Source organism: Chiloscyllium punctatum, chromosome 13, assembly GCF_047496795.1.
Source record: "Chiloscyllium punctatum isolate Juve2018m chromosome 13, sChiPun1.3, whole genome shotgun sequence".
Lineage (NCBI taxonomy): Eukaryota > Metazoa > Chordata > Chondrichthyes > Orectolobiformes > Hemiscylliidae > Chiloscyllium > Chiloscyllium punctatum.
This window is the reverse complement of record NC_092751.1, coordinates 97,652,342-97,671,568: the sequence shown is the minus strand read 5'-3', so window position 1 is coordinate 97,671,568 and position 19,227 is coordinate 97,652,342. Positions and strand designations below refer to the sequence as shown.

Below are 19,227 nucleotides of genomic sequence, written 5' to 3'. Positions count from 1 at the left end.
TTCTTTTTTAATTTGCAGCAATATAAAGATAGTCACTATTGCAGTTTCCTACCAACCAATTAACTTACTTAAAAAAAAGAGTAGGGGGAGAAAAGTACTCCTGTCCACCCTTCACGAAACTTCCCATCCAACACACCTTACTACTTGCAGTAAAACTTACTTAAAACATTTCTTTTCTCAGACAAACTCACTCTGTCTTTGTGTTGCTCAGGAGAATTTTGCACCTTTACTGACCAAGTATCTTGGTTCTGTGATGTAAGGTGTGTGAGATATAACTTTTGATGAGATATGTAATCTGTTTTAGAGTTTAGGTTTTGAACTGGTGGCATATGGGTTTTGGTCTTTGTATATGAGGGTGTTTATGACCTTGGCAGTAGTTCTAGAGTCTTTTTTTTAAAAGATAGTGATATGAGCAACAGAGCTCTTGGGTGATAATGAGGATCTTTGTGTTGGGACAAAGTGGGTAGAATAAACATTGAAGGGTATTAGCTTGCTTTCAGTTCAAAGATTCTGCATTTTTTTCCTTAGGAGCAAAACTAATAGCTTGGAATTGTTTTTTCCATAAAACATTTTTCCTAGAGAAAGTAGTTTGGAATAGTTAAGAAATAGTTAACACACATCAGGCTACTTAATAATATGAGGCTGTGGTGTTGGAGGTGGTATGGCTAACTAATAGAAGACAGAAAGTTGGAGTAAGGTGGAAGTTTTCAGGATGATAACTTGTAACCACTGGTGTGCCACAAGGATCAATTTTGAGGTCACAATTATTTATAATATGTATTAATGATATGGATGAAGAAAGTGAATGTACTATTGCAAGTATGCAGATGATACAAAAATAGGTGGGAAGGTAAGTGGTGAGGATGACACCAGAATATACACAGGTTATTGAATGGGCAAAATCTTGACAGGTGGAATGCAATGTGGGGAAATATGAGGTTATGCACTTTGGCAGGAAGAGTAAAAGAGCAGAATATTATTTAAATGGAGAGAGACTGCAGAAAGCTATAGTTCAGAGGGATTTGGGAATCCTTGACTGTGAAAAACGCTAGCATTTAAGTTCAGCAGCTAATAAGGGAAGGTGATTAGAATATTGGCCTCTCTTTCAGTGGAATGGAGTATATAAGTAGGTTTTGCGAAACCTATACATGGCAGTAGTCAACCTCAGCTGTAATACTATGAACAATTTTGGGCCCCTTACTTAAGGAAATCTATACTACAGGCCTTTACATATGAGGAGAAATTGAGTAGATTGATGCTGTACTTGTTGGAATATAGAGGAATGAGAGATGAGAATATCGAAACATACAACGTTCTTAGGGGACTTGATGGGATGGATGTGGAAAGGTTGTTTCCCCTTGTGAGAGTCTAGGACCAGAAGCCATAATGGGGGTGGTGGTGGTCGGTGTGGGGGGGGAGGTGAGATTTTACTCTCTGAAGGTAGTGAATCTGTGGAATTCTTTACCACACAGAGACTGTTGTGACTGGGTCAGTAAGTATATTCAAGGTATGATGAGCACATTTTTAATCACTAGGGAATCAAGTGTTATGAGGTAAAGTTGAGAATTATCAGCCATGATCTCATTGAATGTAGGAACAGACTTGTAGGCTGAATAGCCTACTTCTGGTCTTATGTCTTATGGTTTTGAAGGGCAAAATACAAAATATTTGAGTATGTGATGCTTGCACAGGAGATAATGTTTTCAAAATTTTTGGAGTATTTTTATTCAACCTATTCTTCTAATCTACCTGTTCAGACATGTTATTACACACCTCTAGAACAGGTGGGACTTGAACCTCTGCCCCTCAGTCCGGGTTAGGGATACTACTACTGTGCTACAAGAGGGCCTTTGAAGGTGATGTTTTGTCAATAAAAAGACAATGGAACAGAAAATGAATTAAAATTAATAGTAGAAACCTACTTAGAGGTGAGCTGAATAGTCAGTTTATATAGAATCTTGTACCTGGCATGATCTGTTTTTAAAAAATTGCAACAGTCTGCATAAATACTCTTCTAGATGTAAACAAGACAGATAAAACAATTGGAGGAAACCAAGTGACAAGTGTACATCAGGAATAATGCATTAAGCAGTGGATGTGAAAATAGGTTAAACAATTGTCTCCATAATACCCAAATATGAATTATTATTTATGTTTTAAAAGTGTAATTTTTGAAATTATGAATTGTGTGGTAACATGTGTTTTGGTATTTTACAGGCCGAAGGCAAAAGTGGGAAGATTTAGCGACAGGCAAATGTAAAGGGAGAAAGATGGATCATGCCAGGTACAATCCCCAATTTATAGCATTTATTGCCCGTGGTGTAGTAATTCCTATTCTGCATGACTGCAGTCATGTTCCCCAAGAGTGTAGTGAACAACAAGATACTTCCCTTTGCGTCTGAATGTATCAGCAGCTACAGGTTGCTCTCTAGTGTGTCGGATTTGCAATGTACAATTAATACTAAGTCACTTGATATTTTTCTTCTGATGGTAATTTCTGGTGATAATAGGCACAAGATGAGTGTTTTGAGTAAACCTCTTCACAGAAAAAGTTAACATTTGTGTGTTGAGGATACAACTGAAAGAAAAGAGAGCAAGAAATAGTTTGACAAATTTTTAAACTGACTTGTAGGTATGGTAGTCATTTAATGTCATTAGATTAGTATTTAGAAATTGAGTTTAATATTAAGAATTGTAAAATAATAAATCTCATAATTTTGTGGGTTGGTACCAGATAAAATGACATCAATCCTCTGCCATTTATTGATTCTAAATATCCTCAAACTAGCCACAGATAAAATAACTGGAAGTTTATCATGATTAATAAGAGCTAGAGATTGGATTGAGGATTTGCAACCAGAATCTTAGTCTTAGCTTGGGGATACCTATGGTCAAATTGAAATTCTTTTTGTTTTGTTTTCTCTGGAATATTTTGGTTTTGTATGTGTCTCTTTCTAAAAATCTAAAATTCAGCTCCTTTTGGAGAACGTGGAATTGGTAAGAAACATACTTCGATTGAGCTATTACTTTCTGGCTGTCGAGGATGTTATTCAGTTTTTTGGGTGTGCACAGGAAAGAATTTTTAAAAAAAAGTAGTTTACTTTAACAGAGCATGGCTAATTTATCAAATGCACATTTGTATGCATTGAAATAGTTGTTCATTTAGCTCAATGTATCATTTTTCAGCCCTGAACAAATGCTGCAAGTCAAAGGTGGAAAATTGGAAAGAACTTCTCAAGGTGGAAATGTGGATGTACCAACAGTCCAGTATACACAGCACAGCAGTTCTGTTAATATTTCAGAAAATGAGTCCAAAAACAGTATATCACCGGGGTGCCATGTGCTGGAAGAGAAAACTAAGAATCAGAAAGTGAAAACTTCCAAGAGTTCAGAGGCTGAGAAATTTAATTGGATGACCAGAAGTGTTGTCAAATGTACTTCTGAGAGTGATACAGATAACCAAAAAGCACCAACTACCAAAGTGGAAAGCTCTGGTTCTGGAGAGAATAGTAAGACCATTACCCCAGACAAAAAAAAGTGCAAGACACTTGAGGAATGGGTAATAAAACCTTCAAGTGCAAAAGGAGCAAAAAATACCATACCAGTTCGAACTGGTGAGGTAACACCTCTTAAAGAGGAGCATCATATTGTCGACCTTGAGGATTCAAAGTCATTTGAAAATCCCTTTGGCGACATGTATGTTGTTCCAGAAAGTCCAATCTCTGATTCTAGCTGTGAACAATATATGCCAAGCACAAGTGGAACTGGAAAGCAAGATACTGGAAAGAGAGACACCAGAATATCTCTTTCTATTAAGAAAGAGACTGAGTCTGTCTTGCCTATGCAAGTAGATACTTCAGGTAATAGTTCCTTTGAATTAGAGACTGAACTTAATTATTTATCAGCCAAAGTTTCAAAAGATTTGGATGACAGTTCACTTACCCAGAAAGTTCACTGTTTTGACTCTCATTCTGGTAATAAAATAGTTGAGGAAATGATGGAAGTGGATAAAGACACAAATTACCGATTTGAAGATCCATTTGTAAAGGCACAACCTAAAGCATTTAATGGTTTAAAGGATGGAACACAGAAGCCAGAGCAAAAAATAAACCTATCAACTAGTTCATCTTCACAGCTGGGAAATCAGAAGGGACCCTCAAAACCGTTGAGAAAAATCACAGATCATTTTGAGTACTTGGGCAGAAAGTCACAGAAGTTGAACAGGTAAATTCTTTTAATGTTTCTGTATTTTGGCAGTGACTGAGACTCCAAACCTTTTCTGCATGATCTAAGACCAGTAATGACAAGCTGATCTATTCAGTTGTAGAGTTATACAGCACGGAAGCATACTCTTCGATCCGACTCGTCCATGCCGACCAGGTATCCCAAATAGATATAGTCCCATTTGCCAGCAATTGGCCCGTATCCCTATAAACCTTTCCTATTCGTGTTCCCTCCAGATGCTTTTGAATATTGTAATTGCATCCACCTCCACTACCTCGTCTGGCAGCTTGTTACATACACTCACCACCCTCTGCATGAAAAAAACTTCTGCTCAGGTCCCTTTTAAATCTTTTTGCTCTGACGATAAGCTATGCCCTCTGGTTTTGGACTCCCCTACCCCAGGAAAGAGACCTTGGTCATTCACCCCATCCATTGCTGTCATGATTTTATAAACTTCTTTTGAGGTCATCCCTCAGCCTCCGATGCTCCAGGGAAAAAGGCCCTACCCTGCTCAGTCTCTCCCATATAGCTCACACCCTCCAGTCTTGGGAACATCTCTTAATTTTTTCTGAAACCTTTCAAATTTCACAGCATCTTTCCTATAGCAGGGTGACCAGAATTGAACGCAGTATTCTAAAAGTGGACCAACCAATGTCCTATACTGCTGCAACATTACATCCCAACCCCTATACTCAATGCAGTGACCAATGAAGCTAGCATGCCAAATGCTGCCTTCACATACTGTCTACCTGTGACATCACTTTCAAGGAAGTATGGTGAAGCATACAGCCAAAAATGGTTCATATTTTCACTCTATACTGACATAAGTACTTTCCACTAAGGTTATTATAAGGATATTGCAATTAACTTCATTTTTCTGCTTTTAGAGAGTGGTAAATTTCCTAGGATTCCTATTGCTGTTTGCACAAACACCATTTGCTATGTGTTCACATATGGACATCAAGGAAAGACAGACTTTGATTAGGCTGGGATTTTCCTCTTGTTGGAGTGGTAGATTTGAGCATACATCTTTATGGCAAGGTATTGGAGAGTGTAGTGGAACTACCTCATCATGGAGTCACTGACTTCAGTAAACCAAGAAGAGAAAAGAAATCCTGAGGGACATGATTTACATGCATTTGGAAAGTCAAGGGCAGATTAGGGAGAGCCAGCATGGCTTAGTGCGTGGGGTATCGTATCTTACTAACTTGACTTGAGTTTTTTGAAGAAATGACAAAGAAGATTGATGAAGGCAAAGCGGTAGACATTGTCTATATGGATGTCAGGAAGGTGTATGACAACGTTCTGCATGATAGACTGGTTAGCAAAGTAAGATCACATAGAATCCGGGGAGAACTAGCCAATTGGATACAAAATTGGCTTGAAGGTCGGAGATTCAAGATGGTGGTGGAAGATTGTTATTTTGGACTGAAGGATCATGACCAGTGGTCCTCCATGGCACCCTTCAAGATACACACTGCAGAATCGCCAAACAAAACTAATAGCCAAGTCCCATACTTATGAAGATGGCCCTAACCATGATCTTGGGTTCATGTGACCCCACCAAAGTGTTCTATACCTGTAAAATCTTACTTACTGTCCTGTTTTTGACACCATCATCTTGATAAATTGTTATGATCTCTCTCTACCTTAATTAGTCTGTACAGTTTAGGATTACGTATTATTTTCATTAGATTGTCAGTATGCATGTTATTCCAGTCATTTGTCTCCAGCACCATCTTATTTTTAATTTTTCATAATTACCTCTCTACCTTATTTATTCGGATGATAGGTCATGCCTTCATTTGTTATTTAGCTGTTGATACTTTACTCACACTGTTGCCACTCTTGATCACCTGCAGAGACTTCTTATTCGGCTTGTCAACTCTTCACTCACACCATGATCCTTTGATCTCTCTCCCTATACATTCTGTGCCTTTGTGCTTCTCTTTCACTTCACCTGATGAAAGGGCAATGCTCAGAAAGCTTGTGATTTCAAATAAACCTGTTGGACAATAACCTGGTGTCATCTGACTATAAAAATATTGTTTTATACTACAAGCAAATGGAACAGAATTACAGAATGTAAGGAGGCCTTTGCCTGTACCAGCCAGTTAAATGGTTGTGTGTTGGCAATCTTCTTTTTCTCTGTAGCCTTGCATATTATGTACTCTTGAATGTCTCAATTGAACCTGTCTTCATCACACTTCTAGGCAACTACTTCTGAGTTAAAAAAATTTCCCTCACTTTATCCTTCCTTTTTCTTTTGCAGATCGTGTTGAATCTATGCTGTCTTATTCTTGTTCCTTTCACAATAGAGAACAGTTTCTCCCTGTCTGTTCTGTCCAGCCTGCTCATAGTTTTGAAAATTTTTATCACATATCCTCTTTGTAGCCCTGTTTCCAAAGAGAACTGTCCCAACTTCTTCAATTTATTTTCATAATTGAAGTTCTTTATCCCTGGAATCATTCTTGTAAGCTGCTTCTGCACTGTCTCAAATGCATTCACATCTTTCTCATAATGTAATCTCCAGAATTGCACATAATACTCCAGCTGAGATCGAACAAGCATCTTATATGGTTAACATCACCTCCTTGCTCTTGTACTATATTGTCGTATTATTAAAGCAGTTGATACTATATGTCATATGTACTGCTAACTCTGCCTGTCCTGCTGTTGATGATCTGTGTGCATATACAACAAGGTCCCTCTTTTTTTTGCACCCCTGCCTTTGAATCATACTCCCTATTTTATATTGTCTCTCAATGTTCTTCCTCCCAAAATGTATCACCTCTCACTTTTTTCTGCATTGAAGCTCATCTGCCACCTATCTTTCCATTCCACCAACTTGTCTATGTTCTACAGTATAGTCTTCACAGTTTACAATTCTTTCAAGGTTTTTTAAATTCATTCATGGGATGAGGGTGTCACTGGCTCAGCCAGCATTTATTACCCACCTTAGATTGCAGTTAAGAGTCGATCACACTTCTGACACTGTAAGCTTTGAAATTGTCTACTGCATACCAAGATATGGATCATTAATACCTATTATGAAAAGCAAGATCCCAAGACTGATCCTTGGGCGCTCCATCATAAACTTTGCACCTGCCTGAAAATTATTACTGTCTGCACATGCACTTGGAACAAAGAAAAGGCTGTTACAGTTAAAAGGTTAGCATGATTAGAAATCATTGTTAGGAAGAAGGGTAAATCCAGAGTCAATACAGTGTTAGTCATATGTTTTAACATATTGTAGGTCAGCTCTGCTGTAAGCAATGTTTTTTGTTGTTGCTTAGCTGTTAATTGCAGACTGTCTTTTTCTGTTTTATAAATGCTGTCTCCAGACACATTTCTGCACATTTTCAACCTGTTTGTGAGTAAATCAGCATTCTGGCTCATGGACTTTTGCTGGGGCCATTGTTTTTGATCAATCCAGGCAATAGTGAGGTCAGTAAGCAAATGGAAGTAAGGTTGTATTGCCCCGAGACTTAAGAAATAGGAGCAGGACATTCAGCACTTTGAGCCTATTTCACCATTTGATAAGAGCATGGCTGATATCTACCTTAATCCTACCTTCTTGCACTAATCCCATATTCCTTCCTCCTTCCTATCCAAAAATCTTGTGATCTTTGTTATGAGTATATTGAAGAGAATGAGCATTCACATCTCTCTGGGGTAGAAATTTCTGACATTTCGCAACTGTAGGGAAGAAATTTCTCTTCACCTTAGTTCAGTAGGGCTAACCACTAACAAGGCTATGATCCCATCCTTCTATGCAAGTAGAGCGATCAGCCAACTTGGCTCAGATCATGAATCAAGTTTATGATCTTTCAGAAGTCTTTGGCCTAGCAGACACCAACTGGTATATGTTCTCACTTTAAGTCAGCTAAAACATTCCTATCTTACGTTTGTGATTACAAGATGTGCATAAAAATATCTTCGAACAAATGAGTGACTTGTAAAAGTTTTACTTGTTTTTGTATGCAATATTAGGTCAGATTTTGTTATGTTCCCAGCGGTGCTACTACTAAAACCTGTTCATGGTGAGCAAGGGAAATTAGAGTATCACCTCCAAGGAAAGGATGTACGAATTGGCCAAAGAACAGGATTGGGAATAATTTAGATTTTACCAAAGGAGCACAAAGGTATTGATTAAAAGGGATAAAATGGAGTATGAGAGTAAGATTGAGGTACATACAAACTGAATGTGGCAGAACACTGAAGGAAATCAGCTGTGTATGGAAATGATGTTGCAGAAATTAATGGGATTAAGGACCTATCAAGCCTTGGGGCCCAATAATCTACATTCGGGTACTTAAGGAAGTGGCCGTATAAATAGCGGATGCATTGGTGGTCATCTTTCAAGTTTCTGTAGGCTCTGGATAGTTCCTGTGGACTGGAAGGTAGTGTAAGATATTGTATTCTAGGTCCCTTCACTAACCCACTCACAAGCGCTTTATGTTTATTCATAGTCATAGAGTCAAGGAGATGTATAGCATGGATACAGACGCTTCGGTCCAACCCCGTCCATGCCAATCAGATATCGCAACCCAATCTAGTCCCACCTACCAGCATCTGGCCCATATCCCTCCAAACCCTTCCTATTCATATATCCATCCACTTGCCTTTTAAATGTTGCAATTGCACCAGCCTCAACCACTTCCTCCAGAGGCTCATTCCATACACGTATGTGTGACAAAGTTGTCCCTTGGGTGTCTCGTATATCTTTCCCCTCTCACCCTAAACCTATGCCTCTAGTTCTGGACTCCCCCACCCAAGGGAAAAGACTTTGTCTATTTATCCTATCCATGCCCCTCATGATTTTGTAAACCTCTATAAGGTCACCCCTCCGCCTCCGAAGCTCCAGGGAAAGCAGCCCCAGCCAGTTCAGCCTCTCCCTATAGCTCAAATCCTTCAACTCTGGCAACATCCTTGTAAATCTTTTCTGAACCCTTTCAAGTTTCACAACATCTTTCCGATAGGAAGGAGACCAGATTTGCACGAAATATTCCAACAGCGGCCTAACCAATGTCCTGTAGAGGCGCAACATGGCCTCCCAACTCCTGTACTCAATACTCTGACTAATAAAAGAAAGCATATCAAATACCGCCTTCACTATTCTATCTACGTGTAACTCCGCTTTCAAGGAGCTATGAACCTGTACTCCAAGGTCTCTTTGTTCAGCAACTCTCCCGAGGACCTTACCATTAAGTGTATAAATTCTGCTAAGACTTGCTTTCCCAAAATGCAGCACCTTGCATTTATCTGAATTAAACTTCATCTGCCACTTCTCAGCCCATTGGCCCATCTGGTTAAGATCCTGTTGTAATCTGAGGTAACCTTCGCTGTCCAATACACCTCCAATTTTGGTGTCATCTGCAAACTTACTAACTGTACCTCTTACGCTCGCATCCAAATCATTTATGTAAATAACAAAAAGTAGAGGATCCACCACCGATCCTTGTGGCACTCCACTGGTCACAGGCCTCCAGTCTGAAAAACAACCCTCCACCACCACCCTCTGTCTTCTACCTTTGAGCCAGTTCTGTATCCAAATGGCGAATTCTCTCTGTATTTCATGGGATCTAACTTTGCTCACCAGTCTCCCATGGGGAACCTTGTCGAACGCCTCCTTATAGATCACATCTACTGCTCTTCCCTCATCAATCCTCTTTGTTACTCCTTCAAAAAACTCAATCAAGTTTGTGAGACATGATTTCCCATGCACAAAGCCATGCTGACTATTCCTGATCAGTCCTTGCCTTTCCAAATACATGTACATCCTGTCCCTCAGGGTTCCCTCCAACAACCGACATCAGGCTCACTGGTCTATAGTTCCCTGGCTTGTCCTTACCACCCTTCTTAAACAGTGGCACCGTGGTAGCCAACCTCCAATCTTCCGGCACCTCACCTGTGACTATCGATGATACAAATATCTCAGCAAGAGGTCGAGCAATCACTTCTGTAGCTTCCCACAGAGTTCTAGGGTACACCTGATCAGGTCCTGGGGATTTATCCACCTTTAACCGTTTCAAGACATCGAGCACTTCCTCCTTTGTAATATGGACATTTTGCAAGGTGTCACCATCTATTTCCCTATAGTATATATCTTCCATATTCTTTTCCACAGTAAATACTGATGCAAAATACTCGTTTAGTATCTCCCCCATTTTCTGCGGCTCCACACAAAGGCCGCCTTGCTGATTTTTTGAGGGGCGCTATTCTCTCCCTAGTTACCCTTTTGTCCTTAACGTATTTGTAAAAACCCTTTGAATTGTCCTTAATTTTATTTGCCAAAGCTATCTCATGTCCCCTTTTTGCCCTCCTGATTTCCCTCTTAAGTATACTCCTACTGCCTGTATACTTTTCTAAGGATTCACTCGATCTATCCTGTCATAGAGTCATCATACCGACCAGATATCCCAAATCAATCTAGTCCCACCTGCCAGCACCCGGACCATATCCCTCCAAACCCTTCCTATTCGTATACCCATCCAAATGCCTCTTAAATGTTGCAATTGTACCAGCCTCCATCACTTCCTCTGGCAGCTCATTCCATACACGTACCACTCACTGTGTGAAAAAGTTGCCCCTTAGGTCTGTTTTATATCTTTCCCCCCTCACCCTAAACCTATGCTGTCTATACCTTACTTATGCTTGCTTCTTTTTCTTAACCAAACCCTCAATTTCTTTAGTCATCCAGCATTCCCTATACCTAGCAGCCTTTCCTTTCACCCTGACAGGAATATACTTTCTTTGGATTCTCATTATCTCATTCTTGAAGGCTTCCCGTTTTGCAGCAGCCCTTTTACCTGTGAACATCTGCCCCCCATCAGCTTTCGAAAGTTCTTGCCCAATACCGTCAAAATTTGCCTTTCTCCGATTCAACTTTTAGATCTGGTCTATCCTTTTCCATCACTATTTTAAATCTAATGGAATTATGGTCGCTGGCCCCAAAGTGCTTCCCCACTGACACCTCAGTCACCTGCCCTGCCTTATTTCCCAAGAGTAGGTCAAGTATTTCCCCTTCTCTAGTAGGTACATCCACATACTGAATCAGAAAATTTTCTTGTACGCACTTAACAAGTTCTTCTCCATCTAAACCCTTAACACTATGGCAGTCCCAGTCTATGTTTGGAAAGTTAAAATCGTCTAACATATCCATCCTATTGTTCTTACGGATGGCTGAGATCTCCTTACAAGTTTGTTTCTCAATTTCCCTCTGACTGTTGGGGGGGGTCTATAATACAATCCCAATAAGGTGGTCATCCCTTTCTTTTATCTCAGTTCCACCCAAATAACTTCCCTGGATATATTTCCAGGAATATCCTCCCTCAGCACAGCTGTAATGCTATCCCTTATCAAAAACACCACCCCTCCTCTTGTCTTGCCTTCCTTTCTATCCTCCTTGTAGCATTTGTATCCTGGAGCATTAAGCTGCCAGTCCTGCCCATCCCTGAGCCATGGTTTTGTAATTGCTATGATATCCCAATCCCATGTTCCTAACCATGCCCTGATTTCACCTGCCTTCTCCGTTAGGCACCTTGCATTGAAATAAATGCAGTTCAATTATTAGTCCTACCTTGTCCCTGCCTGCCTTGTCTGTTTGACTCTCTTCTGTTCGCAACTGTACCAGTCTCAGATTGATCTCTTTCCTCGCTATCTCCCTGGGTCCCACCTCCCCACCTTACTAGTTTAAATCCTTCTGAGCAGCTCCAGCAAATCTCCCTGCCAGTATGTTCGTCCCCTTCCAATTTAAGTGGAATCCTTCCTTCGTGTAGAGGTCACTTCTACACCAAAAGAGATTCCAGTGATCCAAAAATGTGATTCCTTCTCCCATACACCAACTCCTCAGCCACGTATTCATCTGCTCTATCCTCCGATTCCTGCCCTCACTAGCTCGTAGCACCGGGAGTATTCCAGATATTACTACTCTTGAGGACCTCCTTTTTAAATTCCTGCCTAATTCTGTAATCTCCCTTCAGAATCTCAACCTTTTTCCTTTCTATGTTGTTGGTTCCAATGTGGGCAATGACCTCTTGCTGGCCGCTCTCCCCTTTGAGAATATTCTGCACCCTCTCTGAGACATCATCTATTCTGGCACCAGGGAAACAACACTCCATTCTGATTTTTCGCTGCTGGCCACAGTAGCGTCTGTCTGTACCTTGGACTAGAGAATCACCTAACACAATAGATCTCTTGGAACCCGATGTACCCCTCGTTGCATTCATTCATAACTTCTTTACTAACCCATTCACAAGCAAACACTAATTCCCGTTTCATTCATTCATAACGCCCTACTATAACACTGTTTCAACTGCAGTTCTGTAGTATTGTAAACAATATAATCCCCATTAATCCACGAAACATTATAATATTAATCAGCTGTTACCAACCCTCTCTCAGACTTGAGTAGATTACAGAACACCAAACAATTTCCCCAATTAATCTGTACTTGTTGAATACCTTTTAAAAGGGCCACTATCCTCTTAACTGACAAAACAGCACTTCCATGAAATTGCATGAATGAATGAAACTCACATGAACAAATAGTAAACAAATCTCTCAATCCAGCTGCGGTAATCAGTTTAATATCCTTTTATTCTTTTATTAAGTACAGTTATGATTTCTAACTTATTTAGAGCATGTAAGCCTAATACGTTTTCCTAACATTTACTCACTTAAAAAGCAAAAGAACTAATACTTCTTAATTATACAAACAGACCGGACGGACACTCTTAAGCACGTGGAGATGTACAGCATGGAAACCGACCCTTCGATCTAACTTGTCCATGCCGATCAGATATCCTAATCTAATTCCATTTGCCAGCACTTGGCCTATATCCCTCTAGACTCTTCCTTTTCATATACCCATCCAGATGCCTTCTAAATGTTGTAATTGTACCAGCCTCCACCACTTCCTTAGGCAGCTCATTCCATACATGCATCACCCTCTGTGTGAAAACGTTGCCCCTGAGGTCCCTTTTATATCTTTCCCTTCTCACCCTAAACCTATGCCCTGTAGTTCTGGACTCCCACACCCCAGGGAAAAAACTTTGTCTATTTATTCTATCCATGCCCCTCATAATTTTATAAACCTCAATAAGGTCACCCCTCAAACTCCGACGCTCCATGGAAAACAGCCCCAGTCTATTCAGCCTTTCCCGAGAGCCATCTCCTGTCTCTCAGGACTGAAGCCCCTCAAACCTTTGTATTATCCATAGTACATAATGTAACACCATAGTAATGGAATTTTAGTATATGTAAGAACTGTGTGTAAAGAACTGTATTTCGGGATTCTGTTGCTGCCTTGAAGTTGCACTACTTGGGGTTGCTGAATTAAGAGGCTATTTTCGTCACTCAATAATTTTGGTTGTTATTTGAATGTGATACCATAGTAGCAAATGTAACCCCTCTATATCAAGAAGGAAGTAGAGAAAAAGTGAAATTATAGGGCAGTTAGCCTGACATGCATACAAACTGACCTGCGAATGGATTTAGGAACTGAACCCATTTCAGGACGGGCTACGTTTTGAAATCCAAATTCCAAAGTGTATTCTTACATCATACACCTTTCATCACATTTAATGATTGTATAAAACTATAAACTAAAGGTTTATTACTGATCTCCCACATGTGTCTGGAACAGCAATGTTTTGTAATGAGCATTCCACATGTTGTATTTATCCACAGAATGCCTGTGGTGTGGAAACAGGCCCTCAGCCCAACAAGATCACACCGACCCTCAAGGTATCCCACTCAAACCCATTCCCCTAACCTACATTTTACCCCTCACTAATGCACCTAACCTATACATCCCTGAACACTATGGGCAATTTGGCATGGCCAATTAATCTAACTTGCACGTCTTTGGATTGTGGGAGGAAATCAGAGTACCCAAAGAAAACCCATGCAGACACGGTGACAATGTGCAAACTCCACAAGGACAGTTGCCCAAAACTGAAAGTGATCCCAGGTCCCTGGCGCTGTGAGGCAGCATACTGAGCCACTGTACTTTTATGTTCCCTTCACTTAAATTTTGTGTTAATAATGTAATTTAATTGTAACTTTATTGTGTTGAAAATATGGTAGACTTATGGTAGTTTAAAAGTTAACAGTGAAGCAATAGAAGTCGGTACACTAAAATATACGAACTGATTTCTTGTTTGCTTGATTGGTTTTATTTGGAAACCGGAAGCAGACAGTGGGTGGGTTCCTCTGAGTAGAGCTGATTTCCTCAGCTGGCTGAAAGGAGTTAATGACTGTGCAACGGCCTGTACCTGCTGTGCAGCTGGATGAAATGCCCTATCAGTTAGCTGAGTTTCACCAAACAACCGAGTGAAAGTGTTTATGTTCTGCTACTATTTTATGCTTATTGCATGTTTTGATCATGAAGGTTTGTAGAAAATAGTGTGAAGCTGGAATATTAATTTGGCTGGTACAGTGCATGTTGTAGTTTTGTTGAATTTTCTGATTTGTCAGATAGTTATGATTGGGTCTGTGAAATTACCAATAGCATTGAGCAGAAAGTATAAAAATAAGATTTCTTTTGAATAGTGACATCATTTTATTTAAGTCAGAGTGCTTTCTTGTCAGGAATTGTACCATACATATGAAAGGACTTTTTTCATGAGTTGTTGTTTTGCTGCTTCAGTTGTATCAGATACTGTGAAGAGCTGAATGAAAAATTGCACCAAGAAAAATGGTATATTGCAGGATAAGTTTTTTTTTCCAGTTATGCTAAAAATCTGAAAATTGTAATCTTTCCCAGTTCAAAACTTGTAAAAAAAAAGTAGCATTGTGTAGAAATGTGAATCCACAGCAACTATAAAATCGTTGAACTGATTAAGAATTTTCTACATTTGGATTCGATCTGTTTTTCTCCCAGTGAGCTGGAAATGAAAGTGAAAGTAACATGGTCGTGTTCAGTTTTGTTTCACAGCATGATTTATGTTATTATGCACAACAGGGTGAGGTCTGAAAATTTGCACTGTTGGAACTGCTAGGACACTATTTACATAGATGAAAAGTACAGGAGCACATTATTGGACATAGTTTGCCATTTAGTTCAATTGTGCAATTTGATCAGCATCTATTTTTGAAGAGCTGTCATTTTTTTCAGGGCAAATGCAGTAACCAACTGAAATGGCACAGAAAGGCCCTACAAACAATGAACAAGATTTACAGTGGGTTATTAGATTAATTTTAATATGCAGCACACTGACAAGTTATGAAGTGTTATGGGTATAATGGTCTTCACTTGAATTGATATGACTCCTTGTACAGTGCTTAACACTTGCTCCTTTCTTTCAAGTTGTGAGCAATTACCAATCAGCAAATAATTGCTAATACTACAGACTGTGTCATTAAAAAAAATTGTGTATAGTATCCTTAATCAGTAAGGGATTCGAGGAAATGGGGAAAAGGCAGTAGAGTTGAGGATTATCAGATTAGCCATGAACTCTTTGGATGATGGAGCACACTCAGTGGGCTGAATGGCCTTTAATTATGGTCTTAATTATAAAGGTGCTACTTCGATAATTAATTAATAACACCAGGCAGCCAAGTCATGTTAACACCAACTTGCCCACTAAAAATGGTGATGCTGCGCTATTGTAGGTTCATTCATGTTTGTCTTAAATGATTGGAGCACAAACGGAGGAAAACCCTTTTTCTATATGCAATTATATACTTTTCATTTAATGTTTTAGGGACGCTTTGGTGGTGGTGCTATTATTGCTTGAAAGTTCAAATGATAAATGTGAAGTTTTCTTTGTTCAGACATAGATTGAGTGACTAAATGAATTAACATTTCCCTTCTACGCCTTTCTAAATGGATGGAGCTTGTTTGATAAAGATTCAAATGACTGGCCTTCGGCCAGCTTAATTAGCAGCAAATAAAGTGTATGGTCTGTTTCATTTGGAAACAGTTTGCCTACATCTTGTGCATGATGCTTTCAATATCTGACAGAATACTAAAAGAGAGCCTTAGACGTGGCATGAAGTCTATTTAATAAGTAATTTATAAAGCCTCCAATATTTGGTCTAATTGATGTATTTTGGTTTAAACAATATTCCATATTTACATACCATACATGCATTCTTAAATTCTTTAAGTGGCAGTATCTGTTGCTTTAAGCTTCTGTGAATTTCTTTCTAATTTATTATATTTTTCTAATCAACCTGTTCAGAGATGTTAATACAAATCTCTGGAGCAGGTGGGACTTGAACTAGGGCTTCCTGGTCCTGAGGCAGGGACACTAAAGATGAGCACAATACCATGTTTAGCAACTTAAAGCAATCTGTGACATCCAGTTAATATAGCTGATACAGTTTTATTCCTTCACTTCCTTGGTGAGTTATTGTTACAACATTAGTATGTACCACACCATATGGACTACAGTATTTCAAGGCCACTTAGGGTTGGGCAAAAATGCAGGGCATTCCAGCAATGTGGACATCATATGAAAGAACAAAACTAAATTTTAAAGTTTACAATAATACCACTTAATAAAATAAATTTTGTACTTGTTGATCACAATCCAGTATCCCATGCTGGACAGTGCATGTATGGTTATTGGCTTGATCTTGACTATTGAGTAGTCTGCCAGGGCTCATTGTCTAAACTTATATGGCAAATTGGATATATTCCTGAAGACTTGCCAGTGTCCGTAGTGTTTTACCTGAGTTGGAGTTAATAACTTCACATATAAAGAATGTGAAGCTGACTTGAAAAATGCTGGCAGCTAGCTTTCTAATTTCTGGATTTCGTTTACTCCTGAACTGAAGTTGCAAATCTCCGCTTCAGTCCACCCTGAACAATCCATGCTTTTAAAATTCAGAATCTAGTTTAAAAAAAACTTAACTCAACGAGTATTGTACTCAAACCTCATAAAATATTTTATATTAAATCCTTACCCTATTCTTGGATGTTATTATCCTAAAAGGAATGGGCCAATTGCCAGTGCTGACTCCCCATTGACTTTGCTTAGCTGTCAATGTCATGTATGGTCTGTATTGGTACTGCCCACTGATATGGACGCAAGATGAGCCTATCACGTCCAACAGTCTTGGTAGATGTGACAATAGAGCTGCAGCATGCCTATGCTGTTATGGTTAACTCTTATTGTGTTTAACCCTAATTTTAGAATGAATCATTCAAGGGTTAATTATAATTTTTAATCCTTACGTGCAATAGCTCCTTTTGACATATTCCGAAACTGTTATGCTTTTAGCATTCAACTCAACCACATTTAAAACTGTAAATGACTTTTTTTTTGTCTGCAAATGTTTTGTCAGACAGAGCATTTTGCACTGTCAGCAAAGGGTAGCAGCAAATGTTTGTTCTTTTTAATATTTTAAAAATTAGCTTGTTAATATTTTTGGGTATCATAGTACAGTCTACTTTTGCCCCTAGGGATGTGATTGTATTGAACTGAGCGTGTTGTGTAATTGACAGACAGTAAAGTACTACATTTGCAGAAGTGCTGCAGTAATGTGTGTATCCAGCAATGGAAGGGACAGGAATCAAGAGCAATCATCTGCTTCTGGGTTGCTCATCTGGTGCCGTCAAAAATGGAAAAGTTTGTAAGTGAATGTCTGAGTGTTTCTTTTTTCAAAATCACCAAACCACTTCTGTTGCATGTATTGTATAATCAGTTCACCTTAAAATATCATACAATTGGCCCCATATTTCTGAAGTGACAGTGCTTGTCTGTGGAAGTTAGAAATGGATATCAGCAACTGCTTAGCTTGCAACTTGGGCAAGCTTGTACTGACTTCATATTCAGTCAATGTTATGTCTACTTAAAGAGAGCAGAAGATTTAAAAAAAATCCATGTCACTACATTTGCATATAAGTGGAAGTAATGGCCTAGATTGATTAATCCAGGGACCTGGTAATGTTTTGGGTTCCTGGATTTGAATTGTGCCATGGCATTGGTAGAATTTGAATTCAACAAATATCTGGAATTAGGAATCTGGTGATGATCGTGAATCAATTGTTTATTTTTCAGAAATAAAATCTGGATCTCTTAACTGGTCTTGCCTACATGTAACTCCAGACCCACAGCATTGAGGTTGACACTTAACTGCCCTATGGGTCATAAATACTGGTCTGGCCACTGATGCCCAAATCCCATGAATCAATGAAAAAAATGTAAAGAGTGGAACTTGCTAATTGTGTTGCAGTATTCTTTTGGTGGTTGCTGTTGACTGTCCCTGCTATTGGAGGGCCACTCCATGTTGGCAGGAGAGTTAACACACACCCCATCCTCTGTTATTTAGTCAATTACTTTGACATTTGAAGACTTTTTTTGGAGTTGCCAGAATCTCCTTTGGTCTTTGCTATAGTAAGCAACATTTCCACGTTAGTTAAGAGAATAATAGAGCATTGATGACAAAGTCATATGATGACGGCTGCAGCATTTGCGTACATGGACATCTTGAGTTGACCATGGCATGAATAGTTTGAGTTTTGAAGTCCTGATATATGCATTCTATTTATATGTAATACTAGTTGGCTCTTTTTATATAAATGTTGCAAACAATAGGAAACTATAAGATATTTGAGAGAGAGAGAGATAGAAAATACATTTTTCACTGAATATCTTAGTTGGAAAATGTAAATCTGAGATAGCCAGAATCTATTCTAAACCAGTTAGAATTTAAACCAGTAATCTATGCCTCTAAATGAGCCAAAAGTGGCATAATACAAAGTGGGTAAAAATTTGTTTTAATATTAAAACAACATATCAGATTTTTAAGCAAGTCAAATTGACACAGTGGGCTAAATATCTCTCTGCTGTATTGGAGCTATTCTGATTCTGTATTGAGATTACAATATAACAAAACTTTTGAGTTTTATACATATTTTCAGATTAAGCTCATTTGAAAGTGCAAATTAGTAGCTTAAATTATAATTGTGTAGCATTAAATATGTTATTCAGACTAAATGCTTTCTCCCACACCTATAACTTGAGCATTTGTTGAACCAATCGTGGA

At 39.0% G+C, this 19,227-nt stretch overlaps 1 protein-coding gene across 4 annotated transcripts in view; it reads left to right on the top strand.

Annotated features, from left to right (window-relative positions):
• The window catches only part of parga (poly (ADP-ribose) glycohydrolase a), a 205,126-nt gene that overhangs the window by 7,566 nt on the left and 178,333 nt on the right, over positions 1-19,227 (top strand). For 2 of the 4 annotated variants that reach the window (XM_072583394.1, XM_072583395.1), the window contains exons 2-3: positions 2,218-2,284; positions 3,187-4,224. In XM_072583394.1, the coding sequence (XP_072439495.1) occupies positions 2,271-2,284; positions 3,187-4,224 (1,052 nt within the window). In that variant the 5' untranslated portion in view covers positions 2,218-2,270. Of the gene's footprint in view, positions 1-2,217; positions 2,285-3,186; positions 4,225-14,599; positions 14,621-17,683; positions 17,812-19,227 lie in introns of those variants that run through there. The other 2 variants (XM_072583398.1, XM_072583396.1) reach the window with 2 other exon arrangements.